At 43.0% G+C, this 27,532-nt stretch overlaps 1 protein-coding gene across 1 annotated transcript in view; it reads right to left on the bottom strand.

The window, feature by feature from the left end:
• LOC143988977 (aminopeptidase NAALADL1-like) overlaps positions 1–27,532 on the bottom strand; it is an 89,757-nt gene that overhangs the window by 46,795 nt on the left and 15,430 nt on the right. Inside the window, exons 5-10 of the mRNA XM_077488948.1 lie at positions 21,862–22,051; positions 15,140–15,233; positions 9,487–9,585; positions 6,287–6,375; positions 1,593–1,712; positions 274–359 (exon numbers count right to left, since the gene is read on the bottom strand). Coding sequence (XP_077345074.1) covers positions 274–359; positions 1,593–1,712; positions 6,287–6,375; positions 9,487–9,585; positions 15,140–15,233; positions 21,862–22,051 — 678 coding nt within the window. The remainder of the gene's footprint in view (positions 1–273; positions 360–1,592; positions 1,713–6,286; positions 6,376–9,486; positions 9,586–15,139; positions 15,234–21,861; positions 22,052–27,532) is intronic.

Genomic DNA, 27,532 nt, shown 5'->3' with positions numbered 1-27,532 from the left:
TAACTTTAAAGTCATATAAGAAAGCAAAATCACGTACACTGTTGAAATAGGATGTTGTTGAGCTTGTGGTCCTCTACATAGTTTTTCAAATGGTGTAAGGGGCCTGTGCTTTGTATAACAATCTCTAAGCTGAAAATACGAAAACCATTGTCCTTGACTATAATCCCTGTCCTCAATCAAGGCCAGGAATGGTTTCACATTATCCAAAAACCTATTAACCCTTCCCTACCCTATATAAAAGCAATATTGCAAAGTAGTTGTTGAAAAATGTACCTCAGTAAACTCGGTTGAGCCAATGAGTCCAAATTCTTCTGCACCCCAGCTGCCAAAAACAATGGATCTTCGAGGGCGCCATTTTCCTAGGAAATTACCATTATTAAAGAGCCATGCTGTAATACAACCAGCCTCCCACCACCAGCCCCAATCCCTGAAGGTCACCACCCATGGTAATGCACTAGGGTTATAAATGGGGCAATATTGAATGAATGAATGAATGAAATACTTATATAGCGCACAATGCGAACTGAATCGCCTCTAGGCGCTGTCAGCTGGTAACCAATGGCAATATTGTCAGCTGGTCACCAATGGTTTACCATATATTTTGACGTGATGTAGGTCACACTTATAATAGCAATATTAAAGCCCAACTCCAGACAAAGTTTAGGGGAAGGATTCATCTTTGCCATTTGTGTCTCTGTTGGGGAGATTTCCAATTTTATTTGTCAGGCAATCTCTATAACACTAGCACAGACAATGACACATTTTTAGTAGAGTGGGGAAGGGTAGTTTTGTCAGATTTTTTTGCCATTTGTCGGGTTTGTTAGGTATGGGTGGTGAGGGGGGTAGTGTCTTGCATTCTTACAATGCAAAGCACTGATAAAGTGGTTGTAAAGGTAAATGTTTTTATACCTTAATGCATTCTCTGCATTAGGGAATTTTTTTTTTTTTTAATGAGACTGAGTTCGATCCAGCGCTGTGCACATTTGCAGCAGTTCTGCTATTTTCTTCCCTCTTCTCACAGGAGGCTTGGCTGTAATTTATATTCTGGGAGCATAGACACACACAGTGTGGCTCGGGATCAAGCCTGTATGAGTGCTATGGGGGCTCTCAGAGAAGGTGAGGCCAAGCGCATATATCTGTATTTTACCAGCAATGCACTGCAGCTCACCTCAAGGCAGTATTGTGGTGTGAATAGGGCACACAAAAGACAATTGTTTTTTACGTTTCCTTGCGGTGAGCCTGCAGATTAACACAGGTCACCACACATAGGAGGGGGGGGGATGAGAATCTCATGAGATTTGGGCTATCCAGCATTCTCCAAGATCTGGCCAGAAGCAGCCTGACTTTAAGCTAGCCTAGGTGCTGCTGTAGTAGGTCGGGAGAAAGGGAAGTATATTATTAAACAGTTTTTCCACCTTATGTAGCATTAGGGAGGTCAAGGGGGCAACATTTGAATAAGTGGAGCTTGCCACGGTGACCAACTGCCACTTTTTAGGATAAACAATGGAGAAGCAAGATCCCAGAGTGGGTGGAAACATTCAAATCTACATGGCGGACAGAGACAGGGAGTACAGCTAGTGTATCTTCATTACCTTGTTTTAATTTAGTGCCCAGAATTCTTGTTATCTCCAGCATTACGGCAGTGCCACTGCTCGGATCAATGGCTCCATGTACCCAGCTGTCTCGGTGGTTACCATACAACACATACCTGTCTAATAACACATAATGCAAGAGGGGTGAGTACATAGAATATCTACACATACACAAAAAAGGATTGTATACTCAGTGATATTGTACAAAGCAGCCATAGACAGTAGATGGAGGTGGGATGACTGACTGCTTACTGTTTTAAGAGCTTTCTCATGATATATCATTCGTTAAGAATGCAAGCTTGGATCGTCCAAACATAAATGAAGTACAAATTCCCAGGGTATGACAGAGTCCACTAAGTGTTGTCTGGAGCCCCAAAATCCCAACAGCTTAAAAATAATATCTTGCCCTACCCTCAACCCACCTTCCCCTCCGCTCTACTTTCACTCCCTCTTCACCCACCCCTTTCGATGTGGGGTGGCTCCCCCCCCCCCCCCCCCCCCCCGAACTTGTAGTTAGTAGGTAGAAAATGAAAAATTTGGGAAGAGAGACCAGTTAACGATACTAGGGCTTACATGGCCAGGTTCTCAACGAGTTTACTTGTTGATTTCTGCAACTATTGAGGTATGTGGTTTGGTTTTTGCCCTCTATATTGGCTGACATTCAGCATCACAGGACTAATGGATATCTGTTATGTACGTAATATCTTTGTAAATGCTGTAACACTGGTGTCTTCTTCCCGTGTTGGAGATTAATAAACTTTATATTTGAAAAAAATATATATATATCTTGATATAACCACAGTACTTACAGTATGTGATTATAAATCTCATGAATAATAAATTCTATGCTTTTATATGGTTGTTGATGTGGTGTCATTATCTATATGCCTTTAAAAAAGCCCATGGCTACAAGTGTGTTTATGTATGTACAAATCATAGGATGTGGGCATATAGAACAGAACACAGAACTTCTATCCAAGATACATGTCAAAGTGGACCTTTCAGTAGCTGTACAGGTCTGTAGGAATGCATTTCTGACATTTTGCAATATACAGCAACAGAATAATTTTGCCTTTGGCCTGCAGTGGGTGTGTAAAAACTAAACCTTTAAGTAAACTAAAAGATCATGAAAACACAACAAAAAAAGTACAGTTAGGGTGTATCTATTCGCCCCTTCCTGAAGAAGAAAGACCCTTCCCTAAAACCTTGGGAACACAAGACTTCTGATGGGGATAAGGCAAACTGGGGTCCACCTAGCTGAAAAGCCCTACAGACCCGGCTTCTTATGGTTAGCCAAAGCCGAACCCCGAATACTAGGTGAGGGGCTCTCCTGAAGAGAGACCCTCCAAGGCCAGGAGAAAGGAACCTGATGGCCACACATCCTGCCCCTAGACTTCAGGGTAGGCCCAAAGACTCACACCCTCCATCTTGAGTGAAGAAGAAAAACACAAAAATAAGTACAGGGGGAGATACCTGTGAAGAGAAAATAAATTAAGTTTGTGTAAAAAAAAAAATCTGGGGATAAGGCAAACTGGGGTCCACCTAGCTGAAAAGCCCTACAGACCCCGCTTCTTATGGTTAGCCAAAGCCGAACCCCGAATACTAGGTGAGGGGCTCTCCTGAAGAGAGACCCTCCAAGGCCAGGAGAAAGGAACCTGATGGCCACACATCCTGCCCCTAGACTTCAGGGTAGGCCCAAAGACTCACACCCTCCATCTTGAGTGAAGAAGAAAAACACAAAAATAAGTACAGGGGGAGATACCTGTGAAGAGAAAATAAATTAAGTTTGTGTAAAAAAAAAAAAAAAAAAAAAGAAAGGTTCTAGTGCAAGTGCATTGGCTAGGCCTTGCAGCTTGATCACAAAAATTGCCCTGGGTTCAGCCAAAAGGCCTAAGCTATGACGCATGGTGTAAAAAGCATTTGATGTCGTGGCCTAGTGCTGTTTCACTAAGTGAAGTGCCAAATCCATAGTGTTATTTCAGCACCCCAGGGTGCCACTCCCAGGGGGTGCTTAGCACCGCAAGCCTTTGCTTTCCTAGCTCTTGACCGGACAAGGCAGCACAGTCAGAACAGGAGGCACTGAGCCCCTCAGGATCCTCCACAGGGAATTACTCCCATGTCCCACCCTACCCAGTAAACGCCCGCCTTTGTTCCTATAGGAAGTTCCTTCAGGACACCCATCATACCAGCAGGGGCACTATACAGCTAGCAAAGTTTCAAGCCTAGAATGGCAGTGAAACACCCCTACTGAACACTGATAAGAACAGATACTGACCCCCCCCCCCCGACAACACGGGGAAAGCCATAGGGAAGTCCCTGTGCGTCAGAGGGGGCGGGGTCACTGGGTGGCCCCTCCCTCTGTTATAGCAGGAGACTCCCATTGAGGCAGATCACTGGGAGGGCGAAGCAGAGAAGAAGAAGCTGGAGGAAGATGCTGGACAAGAACACAGGAGGAAGAAGCAGAGGGAGATAGAGGAAGAAGCGGGGGAAGAACACAAGATGGAGGAAGAAGAACTCCGAGGGAAGGCCAGAAGAAGATGGAAGAAGAAGCGGGGAAAGAAGAAGACATTAATGAAGGAATTGTCAAAAAACATCTATTGTCGTTTTTAACATGTTTGATACTTTTTTGTGAAATGGTAAGGATACATTTGTACCCCATTACCAATTCACATGGGGGGGAGGGATCTGGGGGTCCATTTGTTAAAGGGGACTTCCAGATTCCGATAAGCCCCCCACCTGCAGACCCCCACAACCACCGGGCAAGGGTTGTGGGGATGAGGCCCTTCTTCCCATCAACATGAGGACAAGGTGCTTTGGGGGGCTACCCCAAAGCACCCTCACAATGTTACATAGCATAGTAACATAGTTAGGTTGAAAAAAGACACAAGTCCATCCAGTTCAACCACAAAAAAAATTAATAAATAAATAACATCATACAATCCCATATACCCAATTATATACCCACAGTTGATCCAGAGGAAGGTTAAAAACCCCAGCAGAGCATGATCCAATATGCTAAAGCAGGGGAAAAAATTCCCTCCTGATCCCCTGAGAGGCAATCGAATTTTCCCGAATCAACTTTACCTATAAATGTTAGTACCCAGTTATATTATGTACACTTAGGAAATGATCCAGGCCTTTCTTAATGCAATCCACTGAGCTGGCCAGAACCCCCTCTGCAGGGAGTCTATTCGACATTTTCACAGTTCTTACTGTGAATAAACCTTTTCATATTTGGACATGAAATCTCTTTTCCTCTAGACGTAAAGAGTGCCCCCTTGTCCTCTTTGTTGACTGTAAAGTGAATAACTCAACACCAAGTTCACTATATGGACCCCTTATATATGGACCCCTTATATATGGACCCCTTATATATGGACCCCTTATATATTTGTAGGTGTTGATCAGATCCCCCCTTAATCTCCTCTTATCAAGAGTGAATAAATTCAGCTCCTCTAATCTTTCCTCATAAGTGAGTTCCTCCATGCCTCTTACCAGTTTGGTTGCCCTTCTCTGCACTTTCTCCTGTTCCCCAATATGCTCAGATAAGGGTCTGGTATGGACTTTTAGGGGGACCCCATGCCATTTTTTTTATTTTGCCGCGGGGTTCTCCCTAAAATCCATACCAGACCAGAAGGATCTGGTATGGATTTTCAGGGGGACCCCCAAGCCATTTTTTTATTTTGGCGTGGGGTTCCCCTTAATATCCATACCAGACCTGAAGGTCCTGTTATGGAATTTGGGGGGACCCGCACATATTTTTTTAAAAATGTTTGCTTCGGGGTTCCCCTGTGGGGGAATCCCATGCTTTTCTTTATCAATGTTCATTGATGTGTATTGCTGGGACCGACAATTCATTATAGCCACAAGTAGTTTTAAATGACTTTTTTTCCTTTAGAAATGGCATTTTACTGTCGGACTATTCTAAACACGGGAAACATGCGCCACTTTACAGGCATACTATAGACACCCCCCAGGTACGAAATTTAAAGGAATATTACACTTTTATTGTTTCACTTTAAGCATTAGTAAAATCACTGCTCCCGCAAAAAACTGCTGTTTTTAAAACTTTTTTTGCATTGATACATGTCCCCTGGGGCAGGACCCAGGTCCCCAAAAAAAATTTCTGACAATAGCTTGCATAGTAACCTTTAAAATTAGCACTTTTGATTTCTCCCACAGACTTTTAAAGGGCGTTCCGCGGCTTTTGAATTTGCCGCGAACACCCCAAATTGTTCGCTATTCGGCGAACAGCCATTGATCAAGTCAAGCTCATGTTTGACCTGAACATAAAGCCCATCCCTAGTCAGGAAGGAAGAAGATGCAGACTCTGGATGATGGCTGAATAGAGATGGTGCTGTAATATACTTCAAGAGAGAAATAACAGATAAAGGTATTGTCAGCAGAAGTAATAATAATGCCTCTAAGCATTATACTTGCACATTACCTAGCATACTATACATGCATTTCATGGGAAAATATATTTGATGCAGACCACTTACAAGAACACACATAAATGGGATGAATGTGTTTGGAAGTCATTGAAGAAAAACATTACAGTGAAAGCTGTTATTAACATTGAATACCAGTGACACAACCATTGATGGTGCATGCATGCAAATATGGCTTATAATGATAGCAAGATATGTTATCTTCATATATGGTGACAACATAACAAGCCAAGGGTGACTCACCAGGTTCCACGGCTCCTCTGATCATCCCCATCACATTTGCCGATGATTTTATTGTTCGTTTATTGTAAACATTAACCTGGACATCATCACTAGGAAAGGAAGAGCAAACTGTTATCCTAGTGATATGATTGTTGTGATACAGATTTTCATGCATATATAGATAGCATAATGATAGCATAATGCATCCCCTGATGCAAACTGTAAAGATATTCAAGTTCAGAGACCATAAAAATGGGCACTACTGTATATGGACAAACGTTTACGCTCACCTGACCACCACACTTTAAGTATATGAATTTGTTGTCACACTACATTTTTCTTTTTAAATCAGCCAAAAACATTCCAGGTCTGCCAAAACAAAAGGCTTGCAAAGTCTTATAGTTTGTTTAGCCACAGCTTGAGTAGAAAAGACTGTTTGCTACCTACATGCTGCAAAAAAGGACCCTTGCTCCCTATGTGGAAGAAGTTGTCTCTTTGCAGAGGCCCAACATGCTGAGTGCAGGCCCGGAACAAGGGGTGGGCAGGAGTGGAAGCTGCCCTGGGCACTGTGATTTCATGTGAGGTGGAGGGGGCTGTGAGGAGACTGAGGGGAGGGGTGATTTGTGTTGAGAGGGGGGGATTTGGGGGGGTTTGTGCTAGAAGAGGGGATATGGTGTAGGGGAGAAAATTGTTCTAGGAGGGGACATTCTTGTTTGGGGGGAATTCATGCTAGGAGGGGGGTTTTGGAGTGAGGGGCAGAGGATGTGTACTTTGAGGGGTGACTTTCTGGGGAGGAACATTTGTGTTGGGGGAATGGAGGGCAAAGATTTATGCTGAAATGGGGGGTTTCAGCAGGAGGGTGGATTTGTACTGGGGGAATTTTTGTTTAGGAAGTAAGCATGCAGATTAGTGCTCAATTTTTTGGGGGCGATTTTTCCTGACAATCTAGATGACCTTGTCCCTGCACTGCTCTGGTGATTGAAGCACTCAGACTGAGCTGGAGGTTTGTCAGACTTCTGCAGAGGGACCCCTGCTGCTGTCACATGGAGACAGTAAGGCAAAGGAGATTTTGGCAACCATTTATTTTGATGCATCTGAATAAGATTTAGTTCATTTAAATTGATATTTCAGTTGGGCTTTAAAGAGGAAGTAAACCCTGATGGGTTTACTTCCTCTTTGATTCCCTGCAAAGGTAAAGCATAATGGACTACTATGCATCGCATAGTAGTCCATTATGTGTCACTTACTTGACACAGGAGCCAGCGAAGTCACCGCTGTCCCCTGTAGTTCCGAGCGTCCATCTTCTTGGTGGGTCTCGCTGCTCCACCGCTGTGATTCGCCGGAGCAGTGATGACGTCACTCCCACGCATGCGCACGGGAGCCGACACTTGCGGCATATCGCCACGATCTGCGGCTTAACCAGTGCGCCTGCGTGCCGCTGTCTACGGCGCATGCGCCGTAGACAGCGGTGGCTGTCTTCAGGTAAATATCTCCTAAACCGTATAGGTTTAGGAGATATTTCTTGGACCTACAGGTAAGCCTTAATCTAGGCTTACCTGTAGGTCAAAGTGGTTTGTAAGGGTTTACAACCACTTTAATATACAGTTGGTCCCCCATTGTAACTATACAAGCCTTCATTTTAGAGGGGAAACTTTCCTGAAGATTATGGAGTATATCTATGAGAATTTTTGCCCGCGAAAAAAGCATTGGTGAGAACAGGTACTGATTTTGGAGGAGAACACTTGAGTCTCAAATGGTGTTCCAATTCATCCCAAAGCTTTTCCTAGGGTTGAGGTCAGGGTTCAGTGAATACCACTAAAGTTCCTCCACACCTAACCCATCAAGCCATGGGGTTGATTTACTAAAAAGGGAGTGTGCAAAGTCTGGTGCAGCGCTGTATGGTAGCCAATCAGCTTCTAACTTCATCTTGTTCAATTAAGCTTAGACAAGAAAACTGGAAGCTGATTGGTTTCTATGCAGAACTACACCAGATTTGCACTCTCCAGTTAAAGTAAATCAGCCGCCATCTCTTTATGGAATTGGCTTTGTACAAAGGACAAACGCTTGAATAAAAAGGGTCTTCCCAAAACTGCTGCCACAATGTTGGAGGCACAAAATTGTGTTAAATGCAGTGTACCTTCCATGGCAGATGTAAGGCCCCCTGTCCTCCAAACATAGATGGATTTGAAAAGCCATTGCTAAATAAATTGTTTAACCCACCTGCCCAGAAAAAAAAATACCCCAGCCCTTGCCTCCTACACATGTGGAAGGCATGAATGATGCCTCCTGGCAGAGCAGGGAGCTTGAGATATGACAAGACTGCCCTCCAACCTTTTTGCAACAGTGCATTTTTACAGGAATTCTGTTCTACTGGAAAGCACAGTGCCCCCTGGATGCACAAGTGGGTAAGGTCAAGTTTTTTGGAGGGTTTTGTTTTGAGTGAACGGTTTGTTTACAAATAACTTTTTGTATACCTTCCGCTTGCCATGAAAGGTCCACTTTAAGGCTGGGTTCACACCGGAGCGATGCGGGAACGCCGCAAATCCCCAGCGTTTTCCCGCATCGCATGCCTCCCGCCGGCAGTTCACACTGCCCTATGCGGACTGCCTGGAGTGTCAGTGAAATGTTAATGACACCCCCAGATCAGTTCGCATATCGCAGTGCGATCTGCAAACTCGGAAGGAATCGGATCGCATGGTGTGAACACCCATGCGATCCGATTCTGCTGCGGACCAAAAAATGGGTCCCGTGCGAGTTTGCGGCGGGTGCGATGCGAATTCAGCCATACTATCTGTATGGCTGAACTCCCATCGCACAGAGATCGGATGTGATTTGCACTGCAGTGCGGTGCGAATCACATCCGGTTCTCGCTGCCGCAGCGGTGCGAACCCAGCCTAACAGTAGCCTCCACTCATTCATATTAGGGAAGTCCAAAAAGGTCATAAAGGTGTGGTGGTCACATGTCCATATGCTTTTGCTCATATAATGTACTTTTTATTTTACATTTTGGGGTGCATTATTTCCTATATTGCTTGAGGTGATTGTAGATGTATTAGTGTACTTGGGACAGGAATAATTGAGTACTGTCCGTGATCCTTTTTTATTGCACATAGTATAATTTTAAATCATTTTTGTTAATCAGTCCCAATGAGACCCTCATGGTGATATCCTCAGATCTGATATCACACACAAAAGAAGGCTTTTTATGTACTGTCCATTACCTCGTACTGAATCTGTTTTGCTTGAATCCAAGTCCTATGTTATAACGACAACCCAGAGACCCTTGCCAGTTTTCTGGAGCTTCAGGTCCAGCCAGTTCACTGTGAATAAACAGAATTATGGTGTTATATGATCTTCCTCTCACTGACCATCAATTTAAGGGGCAATGTTGCATGCTCCTGACCCCTGTACTCTGTACACCATGTTGTAAATGACTTAGTCCTGGCCACTGCAATTTATGTTGGAAGTGATATATTCCTGGCTGCTGTACTCTCCAAGCTATGGTGTACATTACATATTCCTGGTCAAAGTGGTAATTGTCCAACAATTATTGGCTACCAAGTCTCCTCTTTTGTTTTTATCAGGATCTTCTTTAGGCCCCTTTCACATAGGTAGCGTGATCAGGTCTACATGCCAATTTTTCAGGCGGTACTGATAGCAAGGCTGTAGGTAGGGGGATGTAATTGGACATTGACCTGTTTGCATCAGTTCACCTGTTACTCTGTCCAGGCCCAGAAAAAAGATGGAAAAGATCAGCATCCTTTCTCGTTTTTCTGGATCTAAGTGTAACGGATTTGAAGTAGTCCTCATATGCAAGTTGGTTTTGAGCGGGCCGCCCATGGATCCAACATGGGTCCAGATCCAGAAAACCCTGGTTTGTAAGTGCAGAAAAAAAAAAAAAACAGGTACGGATGTCACAACGCACGTGAACAAAACTCGGAAAAGTGAAGATTTGCTATGAGATGGGGAACATTTAAAAATGTGTTACATAGTTGGTAAGGTTGAATAAGGGCACCAGTCCATCCAGCTCAAACTGTGTGGGTGTGCTCATGTCAAAAATCATATCCCATTTCCATGTATAATGTGCTCGCTAAGATGCCCATCTAAGAGTTCTATAAAACTATCAATACTTCCCGTTGACACCACCGATTGTGGAAGAGAGTTCCTCATCCTTACCCCCCTGACAGTAAAAAACCCCCAAAGCAGTTTAAGGTTAAACTGCTTCTCCTCCAATTTCACTGAGTGGCCCCCATGTCTTCTTATATTCCCTGAAAAGAAATAGTTTATTTCCTATGCTAAAATGTTAACTGTGCCTTAACAGTACCATGTAAAACTCACCTTTTGTCCTCAATTCTGCTATGTGAGGGGTGATTAGGCACTCATGTGCATACAACCTTATCTGCAGTGTGAGATCTGAGGCACTGCTACCTCTAACTGCGATTGTCAGGAAATTTGAAGTGAGATTTGTTTTTTTATTAGTAGTATGTTACATAGTTACATAGTAGGTGAGGTTGAAAAAAGACACAAGTCCAACCTATGTGTGTGGTTATATGTCAGTATTATATTGCATATCCCTGTATATTGTGTTCGTTCAGGTGCTTATCTAATAGTTTTTGAAACTAACGATGCCTCCCACCCCCGATGAGACCACCTCCTGTGGAAGGGAATTCCACATCCTTACAGTAAAGAACCCTCTACGTAGTTTATGGTTAAACCTCTTTTCTTCTAATTTTAATGAGTGGCCACGGGTCTTGTTAAATTCTCTTCCGCAAAAAAAGTTTTATCCCTATTGTTGGGTCACCAGTACAGTATTTGTAAATTGAAATCATATCCCCTCTCAAGCGTCTCTTCTCTAGAGAGAATAAGTCCTGTCAACCTTTCTTTATAACTAATATGCTCCAGACCCTTAATTAGCTTTTTTTGTCCTTCTCTGTACTCGTTCCATTTCCAGTACATCCTTTCTGAGGACTGGTGCCCAGAAATTAATAGCATACTCCAGGTATAGCTGGACCAGAGTCTTGTAGAGTGGGAGAATTTTCACTTTATCCCTGGAGTAAATTCCTTTTTTAATGCATGCCAATATTCTGTTTGCTTTGTTAGTAGCAGCTTGGGATTGCATGCCATTGCTGAACCTATCATCTACTAGGACCCCCAGGTCCTTTTCCATCCTAGATTCCACCAGAGGTTTTCCCCCCAATGTATAGATTACATTCAGATTTTTGTCACCTAAATGCATTATTTTAAATTTTTCTACCTTAAACCTCATTTGCCATGTAGTTGCCCACCCCATTAATTTGTTCAGAGCTTCTTGCAAGGTTTCCACATCCTGCGGAGAAGTTATTGCCCTGTTTAGCTTAGTATTGTCCGCAAATACAGAGATTGAACTGTTTACCCTATCCTTCAGGTCGTTTACGAACAAATTAAATAGGATTGGTCCCAGCACAGAACCCTGGGGGACCCCACTACCCACCCCTGACCATTCTGAGTACTCCCCATTTATCACCACCCTCTGAACTCACCAGTTTTCAAGCCATGTACTCACCCTATGGTCCATGCTAACAGACCATATTTTGTACAGTGAACATTTATGGGAAACTGTGTCAAATGCTTTTGCAAAATCCAGATACACCACGTCTACAGGCCTTCCTTTATCTAGATGGCATCTCACCTCCTCATAGAAGCTTAATAGATTGGTTTAGCAAGAAGGATTCTTCATGAATCAATGCTGATTACTGCTAATGATACCGTTCTTGTTACTAAAATCATGTATATAGTCCCTTATCATCCCCTCCAAGAACTTGCATACTATTGATGTTAGGGTAACTGGTCTGTAATTCCCAGGGATGTATTTTGGGCCCTTTTTTAAAAATTGGTGCTACATTGGCTTTTCTCCAATCTGCTGATATCATTCCAGTCAGTAGACTGTCAGTAAAATTAGGAACAATGGTCTGGCAATTACTTGACTGAGCTCCCCAAGTACCCTCGGGTGCAAGCCATCTGGTCCCGGTGATTTATTAATGTTAAGTTTCCCAAGTCTAATTCTAATTCTGTCTTCTGTTAGCCATGAGGGTGTTGCTCTCTGTTCTCCTTGCTGTAGGATCAGACAAGAAAGTGCTGACAACAGTTACTCTATAGGAGCTTATGGGTGACACCACCTCTCCCAGAATTCACAGCTGTTGTCAAGCGCTCCTATGCACAGAGCCTCAGAATCACATGACTGGACCAGAGCAGACTGAAAATATTTAAATACACATATTTTAAAATACTTTTTACTGGGGTTTGTGTATCTGTAAAACTCAAATTTGTGGTTAAGTAAATGTGTATTTTGTGGGTGCAAGGACTATGGCATATGTGTGCAACGTATACTACGAATAGGTCAAAATGATCATACACTAGTAAAATTTAGTTCCAACTTTTTTATTTTCAGAACATTTGCTCAATTTTCTACTCCTTAGGGGGGACAAATCAATGTTCATTTTTGACTGCTGTGACACGACAATTCAAAGGAGAAGGATAGAAATTTGCTTGAGAAGAATTTTCCAACAGTGAATTGGCTTTTCATTCCAGAAATGACATTAATTCCAAAATCAGATGGTAAAAGCAAATAATATTTTGAAACACTTTGACGTTCATTAAGTCATCAAATGTACTGAGATTTTTTTTTTACAAACGTTAGTTTGAAAAGCTGCTAGTGTATGGCAAGCTTAAGACTATGTAACCAAGTGCAGTGTTACCAAGCACAACTTCTTTCTTATCTATGTACCCCTAGATCTGCCATTCTGCATGGCTTCACATTCCATAACTGACCTGAAGGACCCAACCACCCGCTAAGACTAGTAATCTTGCACAATAGGGAGATTTAATGATTTTGAATATGTGGGTACATATGCCACTAACTGTTAAACTCCACTTTCTGTAAACAACCCTGGTTCATTAGAGTACTGTCTCTGGTTGAGATCTGTGATATACTGCTGATTACAGGAGGTGGTCTTATACTGCTGCTTTGGTAGAATTGACTGGCATATAGGGGGCTAAATGTTTAGTTCAACGTTACCGAAAAATCTGCCTATGCCTGTAGATCAAAACAAACTGTGCAGCTTTGACTAAAGTTAAATAATGCTCTTTCTATAGGTTTAGGCTATTTATGTTCCTCCCAAAGCCTGACCAAAAAACTCCCAGAGATGGCATCATTCCATGCTGCCTTATTGCTAGGATTTTCCTAATTCCCAGCTGTTACTGTTCGCCCCTACCATCACAGGAGTAAGTTCTTAAATCCCCGCAGTCCGCCCAGGGGCGGATCCAGAGTCTAGTCTCGGGAGGGGCACTGCTATAAAATATGTTTTTTTGGGAGCAATTTATATGGGAAATGGCTGGTATTGGCGCTTCAATCATTAGGGCACCATGGCTGTTATGGTGTCAGGATGATTGAGGTGCATAATTTCTATTAATACATTGTAATATAAAATTAAATGGTTCAAATCACCATAATGTAGATTCAGTGGGAGCCCTGAGGGTGTCATTTGCCATGTCGCCTGCCACCAAATGCGGATAGTCACTTGCCACGTCACTTGTCACCAAATGCGGATTGTTACTTGCCACATCACCTGCCACACATTGCGGATTGCCACTTGCCACATAGCCTGTCACACATTGCAGATTGCCACTTGCCACGTAGCCTGCCACACATTGCAGATTGTCACTTGCCAACGTCACCTGCCACACATTGCGGATTGTCACTTGCCACGTCACCTGCCACACATTGCGGATTGTCACTTGCCATGTCACCTGCCACACATTGCGGATTGTCACTTGCCACCTACCACACATTGCGGATTGTCACTTGCCACGTCACCTGTCACACATTGCTGATTGTCACTTGCCACGTAGCCTGCCACACATTGTGGATTGTTACTTGCCACATCACCTGCCACACATTGCAGATTGCCACTTGCCACGTAGTCTGCCACACATTGCGGATTGCCACTTGCCACGTAGCCTGCCACACATTGTGGATTGTCACTTGCCACGTAGCCTGCCACACATTGCGGATTGTCACCTACTGTGTCACTTTTCTGCTAAGGTGGTCTTTTGTTGTGTCCCAGAGTGAAGATAAGCAGCAGAGAGATGATGTAATCTCTCTGCTGCACACAGCTTCCCGCACAGTGAGGGCGGAACTGGAGAGATGCAGGGCAGTGAGAGATGATGACATCTCCCTGCTCCCCTGCCCGCTGGCTTCCTGATTGGCCAGCAGCCCTCCTAAGCCGCCCAGCTGCCCCCCCCTCACCCGTCCACTCACCAGCACTCACCCGTGGAACCGGCCGCGCTGGCACCCGCAGAACCGGCAGCGAAACCGGCCACGCTGGCACCCGCGGAACCGGCCATGCTGGCACCTGCGGAACCAGCCGCGCTGTTTTCCGCCAGCTGTATTCTCGGAGGGGGCAATTGCCCCGCTGCCCCCCTGGATCCGCCCCTGAGTCCGCCATCTCTTTGGTCACAGCACTGGTGAACTAAGTGCTACTGCAACAGTGGAGAGAGCGAGAATGTGTAAGGGGGTTTGAATCACTCCTGTGATGGTGGGGGGGAGCAGTGATGGCTGGGAGTGTCTTATCAAAGTCCTAGGCAAGATGGGATGATGCCATCTCTGGGAGTTTTCTGGTCAGGCTTCAGGATTTTTTATGAGTTTCAAGTTAGAGGAATAATATTTAGAGTACACAAATTGACCACAAAGTCAACTTGCAATGTGCCATCCAGCCAATTGCCAGAATAATCTTGCCAAGAAATGTATGCGGGCTAGGGAGGATTTCATTTAGTTGCTTAATCCTATCTCTATTTAAAAAAAAAAATACATTTATTTAGAGGATTTAAGTTAGTTACCATATTAATGCTTGAGCATCCTGGAAACCTATGGGCTGTGCTGGTATGTGAGAGATACCTTTGATCTTAGATTCAGGAATTCTATAGGTGGACTCTGCAAAATAAGTGAAGCAAAGTCAATATCCTGGTAGAATGGGGGCAATGTTAGCAGAAATCCATAGGCACACACTGTAACACAAAGAATAAGGAGATTTGAGAAATTAGCACAGCATACAGTCCCTTGAAAAAGTATTCATACCCTTTGAAATTTTCCACATTTTGCCTTGGTTCAATAAAAACATAAATGTATTTTATTGAGAATTTATGTGATAGACCAACACAAAGTGGCACATAATTGTGAAAGGAAAATACTTTTCACATTTTTTTACAAATATAATATCTGAAAAGTATGACGTGTATTTGCATTCATCCCCCTTTACTCTGATATCCCTAACTAAAATCTAGTGGAACCAATGGCCCTCAGAAATCACCTAATTAGTAAATAGAGTCCACCTGTGTGTAATTTAGTTTCGGTATAAATACAGCTGTTCTATGAAGCCTTCAGAGGTTTGTTAGAGACCCTTCATGAACAAACAGCATCATGAAGGGCAAGGAACACACCAGACAGATCAGAGATAATGTTATGGAGAGGTTTAAAGCAGTGTTAGGTTATAAAAATATATCCCAAGCTTTGAACTTCTCATGGAGGACTGTTCAATCCATCATCTGAAAATGCAAAGAATATGGCACAACTGCAAACCTACCAAGACATGGCCGTCCACCAAAACTTACAGGCCCCGGGCAAGGAGAGCATTAATCAGAGAAGCAGCCAAAAGGCCCATGGTAACTCTAGAGGAGCTGCAGGGATCCACAGCTCAGCTGGGAGAATCTGTCCACAGGACAACTATTAGTCGGTCACTCCACAAATCTGGCCTTTATGGAAGAGTGTCAAGAAGAAAGCCATTGTTGAAAGAAAGCCATAAGAAGTGCTGTTTGCAGTTTGCGAGAAGCCATGTGGGGGAAACAGCAAACGCGTGGAAGAAGGTGCTCTGGTCAGATAAAACCAAAATTTAACTATTTGGCCTAAAAGCAAAAAAAAAATAAAAAATGTGTGGCAGAAATCGAACACTGCACATCACCCTGAACACAGCATCCCCACCATGAAACATGGTTGTGGCAGCTTCATGTTGTGGGGATGCTTCTCTTTAGCAGGGATAGGGAATATGACAGAGCTTGAACTATTTTGCAAAGAACAATAGGCAAAAATGTCATTCTCTAGATGTGCAAAGCTGGTAGAGACATCCCCAAAAAGACTTGCAGCTGTAATTGCAGTGAAAGGTGGTTCTACAAAGTATTGGCTCAGGAGGTCTGAATACAAATGCACACCACACTTTTCACATATTCGTAGTGGTACCCCTGTAGGGGCTGCTGAGTGTAGTAGTCCGTCTGTCAGGGCTCCTCAGGACACCCCAGGTGGCTCCACCTCCCCTCTCCATGTCTTTCCAGAAAACACCAGAATATTCTGGAAAGAAGTGGGAGGTCCTGGTGATGCCACCTGTGAGTCACCCAGCACTACTCTGAGCTACTCTCAACCCAGATCAAAACACATCCAGGCTTGGTCGCCAGCCAAGCTTTGAAATTTACCTACTCTTACAAAACTACTATCACTCCTAACACACTAGAGGGTGTTACATATTTATTTGTAAAACATTTTGAAAACCATTTATAAATTTTCCCTCCACTTTACAATTATGTGTCTTGGTTTATCGCTAAAATCCCAGTAAAATACAAATACCTTTTTGGTTGTAACATGACAAACTATGGAAAAGTTCAAGGCGCTGTATAGGATTATAATACAAGTGACTTGACTAAAGAGCAAGACAAGGTAAAGATTATAATGTTCAAACTGATAGTGCACAAATAAAACACCCCCCTTGTGTACCCCACTGCGCTTTATGAACTAGTGAAAAAACTTCTAACTCAAGCCACCACTTAAAAAATCAAAATCGTGAGTGAATACACCTAACTGAAATAAAATAAAAGTGAGGCTTGTATAAATACAATAACCTAAATAGTGGGTTAACCTAAATTTCCCTAATGGAAAATGTTACATATAAATTAATAAATGCACTATCCAACATAAATTACTGTGTAATCATGTAAATACAAAAAATGTTTTCAGTGCATACATAAAGTGCTAAACAACATGTGTATCCAATACTGTTGCTAAAATGATAATAACAAAGTATCATTAAACAAATTACCCAGTGTATGCTAAGTGTTAATATTCAACATAAATGTCCGTGAAATTTAAGTCTCTAAAAAAACAATCCGATGAACGGTGTAAAATCAAAAACAGGTTAATCCAATTTGATATTCTTCCACCACACCGCTGTGCTCGTGCCTCCACTCCCCTTGTTCAAACACACTCTCCAAATAAATTTGCCTCCCACTCTCGTGTTCGGCTTAAAGTGGAAGTAAACCTTCCATCTTGGCCTCTAATGATTCTTTAACTGCCATAATGCTGCACATGTGATCAGTTATGAAACCAGCCATTGGACGGTTTGAAAGTTTGGTTGAGAGCACAACCAATGTGAAAGTTAGCATTTCTGGCATGCCGGGAATGTAAGTGTTTTTTGAAACTGGGTTTACTCCCGCTTTAATGCACATTCATCAACTATTTCACTCACATGTGTCAAATAGCAAACAGCGCCAAACATCAATCTTGTCACATCAGACCAAACATTGGTGATACAATCGGAATCGGTCACAGCGGACCCAGGGTGTGCGATAAACTCTCAGTACTCTCACCCACTCCTTGCCCCGTGAGACACAAGCTGGTGTAATAGATTGCGTTCCTCTGTCCTACACCCCGCTCAGATTGCCAGGAAGTCACGCCCAGATATGTTTCGTCATAGGAGACTTTTTCAATGGGATTGGCGGTATGACAATTAGAATGCACTGAATTTTTTTTTTTGTATTTACATGATGACAGTAATTTATGTTGGGTGTTGCATTTATTAATTTATATGTAACATTTTCCATTAGGGAAATTTAGGTTAACCCACTATTTAGGTTATTGTATTTATACAAGCCTTTTTTTTGTGTGTTTATGAGCACCACACACCTCACTTTTATTTTATTTTAGTTAGGTGTATTCACTGAAGATTATTATGTGTAGGACAGGACATGAAAAAATAATAGGTCACAAAGAACTCTAATTGAAGATAACAAGACAAGAGAGCAATCGATGATGAATAACACTGGGACAATTCAGGGTTTATAATAGGAGAAATGGTAAGGGTTGTAATGAATAATGTGCAAAGCAAGGCAAGTAGGATTCCAGTGTGATAAAATAGCAAGATAGGATGAACAATAGTAGGATAAGACATGGGAAAAACAAGAGAACAGGGTGTGTGGAATGAAAAAAAGAGCACTACAGTAATAACATTTGAAGAATAATAAGAGTGGGACTTGGTAAATAATACTTCAGCAGAATATGTGGAATAATAAAATAATAAGAAAGCAAGATACTGTATGTTGAATAATGTTATAATAAAGGGGTAATAGGGAACATCAGAGAGAAGGACATGCAAATAAGAGAGCAAAACATACAAACAATGATAGAGGAGGACATATGGAACAATAAAACAATGATAGAGGAGGACATATGGAACAATAAAGCAATGATAGAGGAGGACATATGGAACAGTCCGGTACACACGATCGGATTTTCCGACAGGAAATGTTGGATGTCAGGCTGTTGGCGGAAAATCCGACCGTGTTTATGCTCCATCGGACAATTGTTGTCGGACTTTCCGCCAACAAATGTTGGCTAGCATGTTCTCAAATTTTCCGCCAACAAATGTGGGTTGTCAGATTTTCCGATTGTGTGTACACAGTCCGTCAGACAAAAGTCCAAAGAACAAACACGCATGCTCGGATGCAGAAGCGGTCGGTCTTGTAAACTAGCGTTCATAATGGAGAATTAACATTCGTGATGTGGCAAATTATGAAATCTCCAAATGCAGCGCACAATTCTCTTCTTTTTATTGGGATAATAATGACACTGCTTTGCTGGTGATATTGATGAAGTTAATGCGAACAAATTTTAGAAGGCCTTTTCTTTCTAGTGATATCAAGAATAATATTATGTTTTTTTTTTTTTTATTTGTGCAAGTTACCACAACACCATTATCCCATCGTTTATAAGATCAAAGATACAACTATGTTGATGTCCCTTGTCAATTTTACATTGTATTTTTTAAAATGTAACTGTCTACTCCCAAACTGTCATTTGAAGTAAAACACATAGCCAAGTATTATTCTCCACAATTTTTTTTATTGTGCATTAAAAAAAAATAGACCTGCTATCTGCCAATAGAACGTAACCAAAAAGTGCATTCTATGCATCCAAAAATTTAGAAAATATACGAAATCAAATCATTATTCAACCAAAAAAATAAATAAAAAATGTTAAAGCAATAACTCCAAGAACAATAATAAATAACACCTTATCTCCTCCGATTTCGCAACATGGCTGGTTGATGAACAGCCATTCAGAAACTAACTGAAAAGCATGAAATGAAAAACGCGAAAAGCAAGTCGCGAATCAACACTCACCAAACTTATAATAACACAAAATTAGCAGAAGGAGCCCAAAGGGTGGCGCTAAAGAGCTGATAAACCACGTAGTACCTCTAGGACGTCACTACGTTCGTAATTGTTGGCCAACATTTGGGTGACCATGTGTATGCAAGACAAGTTTGAGCCAACGCCCTTCGGACAAAATTCCACGGTTTTGTTGCCCAACAATCTGATCGTGTGCACAAGGCATAAGAGTTCAGGGCATGGTAATAAGATATTGGGATATGGGAATTAACAAAGCAGGACATTTGAAATAATAGGAGAGTACGAGATGGAGAATATTAAGAGAGCAGGGAATTGGGAATAAGAGCAGGTTAACGAAAATAATAAGACAACAGGCTATAGGATACAATAAGAGTGTAAAATACAGGGAATAATAAGAGCACAATATGGGAATTAATAAAAAAGCAGGATATGGGAACCGCATAGAGCAGGAGATGAGGAATAATAAAATGTGTAATATAATAAGAAAGCAAGATTTGTGGAATATTTTTATAATAAAAAGTTGAATGTGGGGACCAGAGAGAAGGACATGGCAATAAGAACTAAACTTAGGAACAGTATTAGAGCAGTAGATTTGGAACATGGAAGCAGGACATGGGGAAAAGTAAGAAATTTGGATATGGAGAATAAGAGCAGGACATGGGGCTTATTATGAGAGCATGATATGGAAATATTTAGTGAGCAGTATATAGGGAATAATAACTGAGCTGGAAATAGAAAATAATAAGATATCAGCAAAAAAACACAATATTATTGAACAATAACAGCAAAATATTGAAAAAAAAATGAAAATAATAAAAGAACAGGCTACAGGGAATAATAAGAGAGCAGGAAATGAGGAATAATAGAGAGTTAGCATAAGGAGTAATACGAGACTAGGATATGGGGAATAAGAAAGCAGCATATTGGAATAATAAGAAAGGTGGACATTAGTGGAGCACCCTCCTTAAATATGTTGCTTGAGAGGCTCAGGTAAACCAATTTTTTTGTCTCCTCTGTAAACATTGGAGCAGTGTGTAATTTTTGGCTGTTCTGGGTCCTACTGGCTGCAGGCTAAACTACTTCTCTCTGCCTTCTAGTGGATTCTCGAATGTAGTGGGCTGGAAGAGGCAGACCCTTGGCCTGAATACCTATGTGGTCTCAGGCAATCTCTGGTGGAGAATGCTCAGTAGGTGGCTGAGGAAGGCATAAAACGTTTGTGGCCTGAAACAGCAGAGTTGTTGTCCAGGAAAAGATCCCAGCCTGAAGGGCTGCAGCCATTATGGGCAGTTTAGCTAAAGTCTGCAGGAGCTCCTCGAGGTTCCAGCTCGATGGGCCCATTTGCTGGAAATAGTTAGAGCTGGATCAAGGGGGATTCATTGAGGATCTGGCCTGGAGATTCACAGGAGAAGGTTCTGGACGATATAGGATGGAGGCATCCAAGTATATAGGGACATTGTGAGTATAGGCCTGGATGTAAGATCCTAGTGACTGTCCACTGTTTTAACTCCTTGAGAAATTGCTACAGCGTGCTGTATTGAGACCTTTCTAATGCTGGAGTCCCAGAAGTGTCTGTTCCCCTAGTGCCTGGCAAGAGGAGAAGTTGCCCTGTAGAGAGTAGACAGAGTGAAGGGTGTCCTCTGGCTATTTGTGTACTAAATTTGGAGTATTGTGTTGTGAGGCTACATGAGCTGCAGTGTGCATGGCTGCCTGTATACCTGAAGGGGAAAAGAGCCTGGAGCAAATCAACAGGGCCCGATTGGTGCATTACATAAGGAATAATAAGAGAGCAGGCTAGAGGGAATAATAACACAGCAGAACATGTGAAATAAAACAGAGTGAGCAGAAGAAATATTAAGAGATCAGGAGATGGAAAACAGGAGAGCAGCATATAGAGCAATAAAAGAAAAATATCACATAAGCAATATTCATAGAATAGGGCATTGAGGATAATAATAAAGTGGGATATGGGGAATAACAACCAAACAGGACATGGCGAATAATAAAAGATGAGTATATGGGGAATAAGTAGGTAGGATATGAGTTATAGTAAATCAACCACACAGCACACACACATGCAAAGAGAGTGCATGCCCTTTCTCTTCAGTTATTACCTTTAGCTGGATAGTACGGGGTGAGCTGATCACCAAAATTCTCTTTGAATGATCCTCTCTCTACTCCAGAAGGTGGCAAATACCAGGAATTTGGGTATGTATCTGAAGGCTTTGACAATCCATCATTTATATCTTTCGGGTCAGTGTAGATTATTACACCGATCACTCCAAATTTGGCAGCATTAATTGCCTAAAACAAATACATGACGACATTAACAAGTATTCTGTAAACATAACGCCACATGTTACACATGTTCGTACACTAAGACATTGGGGTTGATTTACTAAAGGCAAAGTGCAGTTACTCCAGAGCTTAGTAAATGAGAAGAAGCCCTGCTGACTTCCATCATCCAATCATGTCCAAGCAACAATGCTTTTTTATTTTTTCTTGCATGAGATTGGCTATTCTTTGCAAAGTGAAGCTTTACTCCATTTACTAAGCTCTGGAGCAATTGCACAGTCTTGTTGCCTTTAGTAAATCAACCCCACGTTTTCTCAACCATTTTTCATTCAAGGAAACCTTCAAAGTGATGCACAATCTTGAGTCACCCCATTTTAAAATATAAAAACTAAACGAATAGTTTTACATAATGCAGTAATTTACACACATGCAGGACACCCAACGTTAGAGATGATTTATTCTTACAAAGCGAATTGGCAAATCCAGGTAAGGGATTATAGTTCTCTCCTTTACCCTTGTCGGAGACAGCGCCTCCCTCAACACCTTTGTAAAAATGCGTGGGGCTGAGGACAGACCAAAGGGGAGGCTTGAAATTGAAAGAGCAGAATCTCTGTTCCCATCTTGATCGCTAGTCTCAAGAATCTTTGGAAGCCTGGATGGAGATAGGCATTCCTCCTCAAATCCAACGTGGCCCTGAAGCAGTTTTAGTAAAACAGACTTTTGATTGAGAACACGGTCTCCATACGAAAGTGCTTGTAACTGATTGAACGGTTTCGAGACCGGAGGTTCACGATAAGCCAATATTTTCCTGGTGGCTTTCTCATGACAAATATATGGGATTAAAATCCCTTGCCCTGATCCAACCGGGGAACCGGGATCAGGACCTTTTGATCTAGCAAGTTTCCAATTTGGATACCCAGGGCTCTCGCTTTTTCCCTATCTTGGGGAGGGAAGGTGACCAATAATCGCCCTGGTGGCTGGCAATAAAATTCCAACTTGTACACACTGGTCACTAGGTCCAGGATGAATGGATTTGAGGTGATTGCTGTCCAACTGTAGGAGAAAAGACCTCAATCTTCCTCCCACTGGGAGACACGAGTCACTGTGGCTTGGTGGGTTGTTGAGGAGGGTTAAACAAGACGGCCCCTCCACCTCTGCCCTTGTGCCTTGCCAATGTTTTTTGGGCCTATTGTTCCTTTCTCTAGGGCCATGCTGCCTACTTTAGCCACAAAAAAGACGATCGCCTGTTAAGGGAAGACCACATAGGCGCAACTCTGAGGCAGCATCGCCTGACCAAGCCATAGGCTTCTTCTGGGCAAGTTCACTAAGGCCGAGGTCCTAGCTGTCATTCTTATTGACTCTGCCGCAGAATGAGCCAAGAACAAACTGCACAGAAAAGCAGAGGGAAATATCTGCTCTAGAGGTACCTGCCAACAAGTGTGCTTGTATTTGTGTCAACCATACTTCTAAATTTCTGGCTACACAAGTGGAGGCCAGAGCTGGTTTAAGATTCCCAATGGCTGAGTCCCAGGCTCTGTGAAGAAGGATATCTCCTCTTTTATCCATCAGATACCTAAGTGTGCCCATATCGTCAAACGCTAGGTCCGAGTTTTTTGAAAGAGGTGCATCTAACTTAGGATTTTTGTTCCATTGCTGCGCTGTGTCCTCTTCAAATAGAAACCTTCTTTTAAAGGGGTTGTAAAGGTAAATGTTTTTTCACCTTAATGCATTCTATGCATTAATTTGAAAAAACATCTCACACTGCCAGCGCCCCCAGCCCCCCCCGTTTTACTTACCTCACCCCTCGAAAGTCCCGCGCTCGCCCCCGCCGTCCTCTTCGCCGCTCAGCCTGGCCGCTGATTGGCTGGAGTGGATGGATTGAAGGCAGCGCAGCCATTGGCTCGCTCTGCTGTCAATCACATCCAATGACCCGGAACGCCGGGGGGTGGGGCCCTGTGAGACAGCGAGCAGCTATAGCCGCTGGCTGTATCACAGGAGCGCGCTCGCAGGTGCTTCTCACCATGCGAGGGAGCTCGCATGAACGTGAGAAGTACCTGCGGGAAGAAGCAGAGACAGCTGCCGAGGGACCCTAGAAGAGCAGGTTCAGGACCACTCTGTGCAAAACGAGCTACACAGTGGAGGTAAGTATAACATGTTTGTTATTTAAAAAAAAAAGTTTTTACTTTACAATCCCTTTAAGGTTACCGGAAAAGAAGACAATTTTACCTTCTCTTCTATATCGAGCATCGTATAGATAGCCTTTACTAAGTCATCTACATCTTCCAATATTAACTTATACCTCAAGCCCCTTGCAGTATCTTTATCCCTGGGCCCTGTATCTGACCCTGATACTTCCGGGGAAGACTGGGCAGATCCGGCTTCAGCCTCAGAGTCTTCACTCTCCACACTCTGCTGTGGAGTGCTAGGACCAGCTGAAGCCCTAACTGGAGCTAAATGTAGACAAACTCATCAGAAAACTCATCAAAACTCATAACAGATGACAGCATTTTCTGACAGGAGACTATCGGGTCATTCATAACAAGGCTGTCTATACAGGTGCGGCAAACTGCTTTGCTCCCTGAGGAGCTAAATTTGTTTCTGCAAACCGCACATTTCCTTTTTGGTGGCTGCGCTTGGGCCTTGTCCTGCAAGAGAACAAATGACCCCAATAAATTTCATGCCACATACACTCCATAACACCCCATGCAAGAGGAAAGTAAAAATGTGCCCCCTTCACCTAGTCCCTACTGGTTACAAGGGGGAGAACACTCACAGGATGTGCAAGTAAGTAAAATACACTTCAGGCTTACCTGTGAGGTGCTGATGTTAGGGCCTGCTTCCGCTGCCTGTGCAGGTATCGCAGAGGAGTCCATACCACCCCTGCAGTGGTCCAGCGCCTCTGCCGGATTTTACTCTTTTAAATACCAGCTTCCCTGTTCGCGCCATTTAGAGACAGGAATTAATGTCTCCGGCGCCCGCTGATGACTTCATACGCCCCGGAAGTGACCTCACCGAGTACTTCCTGTGGGCCAACTTGGAACTCATACAGTAGGTGCCAGCGATATTGTGTCAATCTTTTATCGGCGAGATTGACAGCCTGCGAGCCCCGTCGTGGGGAGCCAGTGCCGTGCCGGCTCACATCGGGAAAGGAAAAATGTTTATTTTCCTTTCCCGATAAGCGACAAGCATCGCTGACATTAAGGCCGGGTTCACACTGGTGCAGGGATCCGAACTGGATTCCCACCAATACCAGGCACTGTATTTGGTATACCAGGAACGCGTTGTGCGGCGTGTCTACATCGAAAGGAAGAAGAGAGGAATAGAAGGCGGCGGCGACAGAAGACCGGGCCACCACTAGTAAAAGAGCTGGAAGAAGAAAGCGGAGGCCCGGCAAGAAGAACCGAAGAGGGGGACAAAACCCCCAAAGTCAGAAGAAGAGAAGAAGGCGACAACAGAAGACCGGGCCACTGCTAGTAAAAGATCTATAAGAAGATAGCGGAGGCCCGGAAAGAAGAACCGAAGAGGGGGACAAGACCCCCGAAGTCGGAAGAAGACCCCCAGACAGCGGCGGCAACGACGAAGAAGAAAGCAGGGCTCCTCAACTAGTAAAAGAGCTAGCAGAAGAGTAGGAGTCCGGCAAGAAAACCCCCCAAGACGGAAGAAGACCCCCGGAGCTGTCTTCTAAAGTATTTTAAAAACTTGTGTTGTGTTATTTACACTTTTTTCACCAGGTGAATGGGTAGGGGTACATGGTACCCCATACTCATTCACATAGGGTGGGGGCCTGTATCTGGGGGCCTGGTCAATGTTCCCTGGATGAGTTAACACAAGGGAAAAATCAGCTGGCCAGGGTGGCCAATTGCTATGGTATTCCCTGCAGTGCTCCCCTCCCTCTTTCCCATAGGCACAAGTATACATGTTTAACTGAAGATAGATTGTAGATGCATTGCTACAGTATTTCTTTTTTTTTTTTTTCTTATTCCACAAAATTTTATCAAAGTGAGTAAAACATACAGAAATACATTTTCATAAATGTTGACAGAGAAAATGTTTAGAAGGTAAGTATTTATCCAATGAATCGTATGAAATATTATGAAACCAAAAAAAAAATTCTAAGGCCACATATGCGAAAGGTATGGGTTTATTGTAATAAGCTACTATAAACTGTATGTCGCTCAAAGCCTAAGTACAGCTAGACCATTTTCCTTAGTTTGGTATGGAGTAGGGAAGCATTAGATACAGTATGTCACAAAAGTGAGTACACCCCTCACATTTTTTGTAATTATTTTATTATATCTTTTCATGTGACAACACGGAAGAAATGATACTTTGCTACAATGTAAAGTAGTGAGTGTACAGCTTGTATAACAGTGTACATTTGCTGTCCCTTCTAAATAAATCAACACACAGCCATTAATGTCTAAACCGCTGGCAACAAAAGTGAGTACACCCTTAAGTGAAAATGTCCAAATTGGGCACAAAGTGTCAATATTTTGTGTGGCCACCATTATTTTCCAGCATTGCCTTAACCCTGTCGGGCATGGAGTTCACCAGAGCTTCACAGGTTGCCACTGGAGTCCTCTTCCACTCCTCCATAATGACATCACAGAGCTGGTGGGTGTTAGAGACCTTTCGCACCTCCACTTTCCATTTCAGGATGCTCCACAGATGCTCAATAGGGTTTAAGCCTGGAGACATGCTTGGCCAGTCCATTACCTTTACCCTCAGCTTCTTTAGCAAGGCAGTGGTCGTCTTTGAGGTGTGTTTGGGGTCATTATGTTGGAATACTGCCCTGCGGCCCAGTCTCTGAAGGGAGCAGATCATGCTCTGCTTCAATATGTCACAGTACATGTTGGCATTCATGGTTCCCACAATGGTCTGTACCTCCCCAGCGCCGGCAGCACTCATGTAATCCCAGACCATGACACTCCCACCACCATGCTTGACTGTAGGCAAGACTTGTCTTTGTACTTTGCATAGATAGAGAACCAACATGATGGATTTTTGCAGTACCAGAGAGGGATTTTATACACAAGTTAATAAATAATAAATTTATTGTAACAAAATTTACACATAGAAAAACATCCAATTAATTGTAAGGTTCAATACAATAGTTACAAAAAATATCACAGAGATGGTTGACGCGTTTCGCTTAATAGCTTCTTCAGAACCCATTACCCAGTGATTTGCAACAACAGAACCTATTATTCCTTTTTTTTCTCTCTCTCTCAGGGAATTCTTTCCCAGCCCTCTGGCAATTTTTTTCTCTCCGAGAATTCTTTCCCAGCCTTCTTGCAATTTTTTTTTTGGAACGGTTTGGATGTGAATTGATGCAGGGCTGCCTTCCCTGTAGTTATGATATGGCAGGTCCCACCTGGCATGGTATCTATCTGTGGGCAAGGAGACTAATGCCTTGTGGTGGAATTGAGGTGGAGACGTCGGGGGGGTTCCCATCAGTCATTACCATTCACATGATGAGAACATGCTTTG

This window comes from Lithobates pipiens, unplaced genomic scaffold (assembly GCF_037356315.1).
Source record: "Lithobates pipiens isolate NorthernLeopardFrog02 unplaced genomic scaffold, aLitPip1_a1.2 Scaffold_18, whole genome shotgun sequence".
Classification (NCBI taxonomy): Eukaryota; Metazoa; Chordata; class Amphibia; order Anura; family Ranidae; genus Lithobates; species Lithobates pipiens.
Note: the sequence above shows the minus strand (reverse complement) of the source record. Positions and strands in the feature narration are given on the sequence as shown.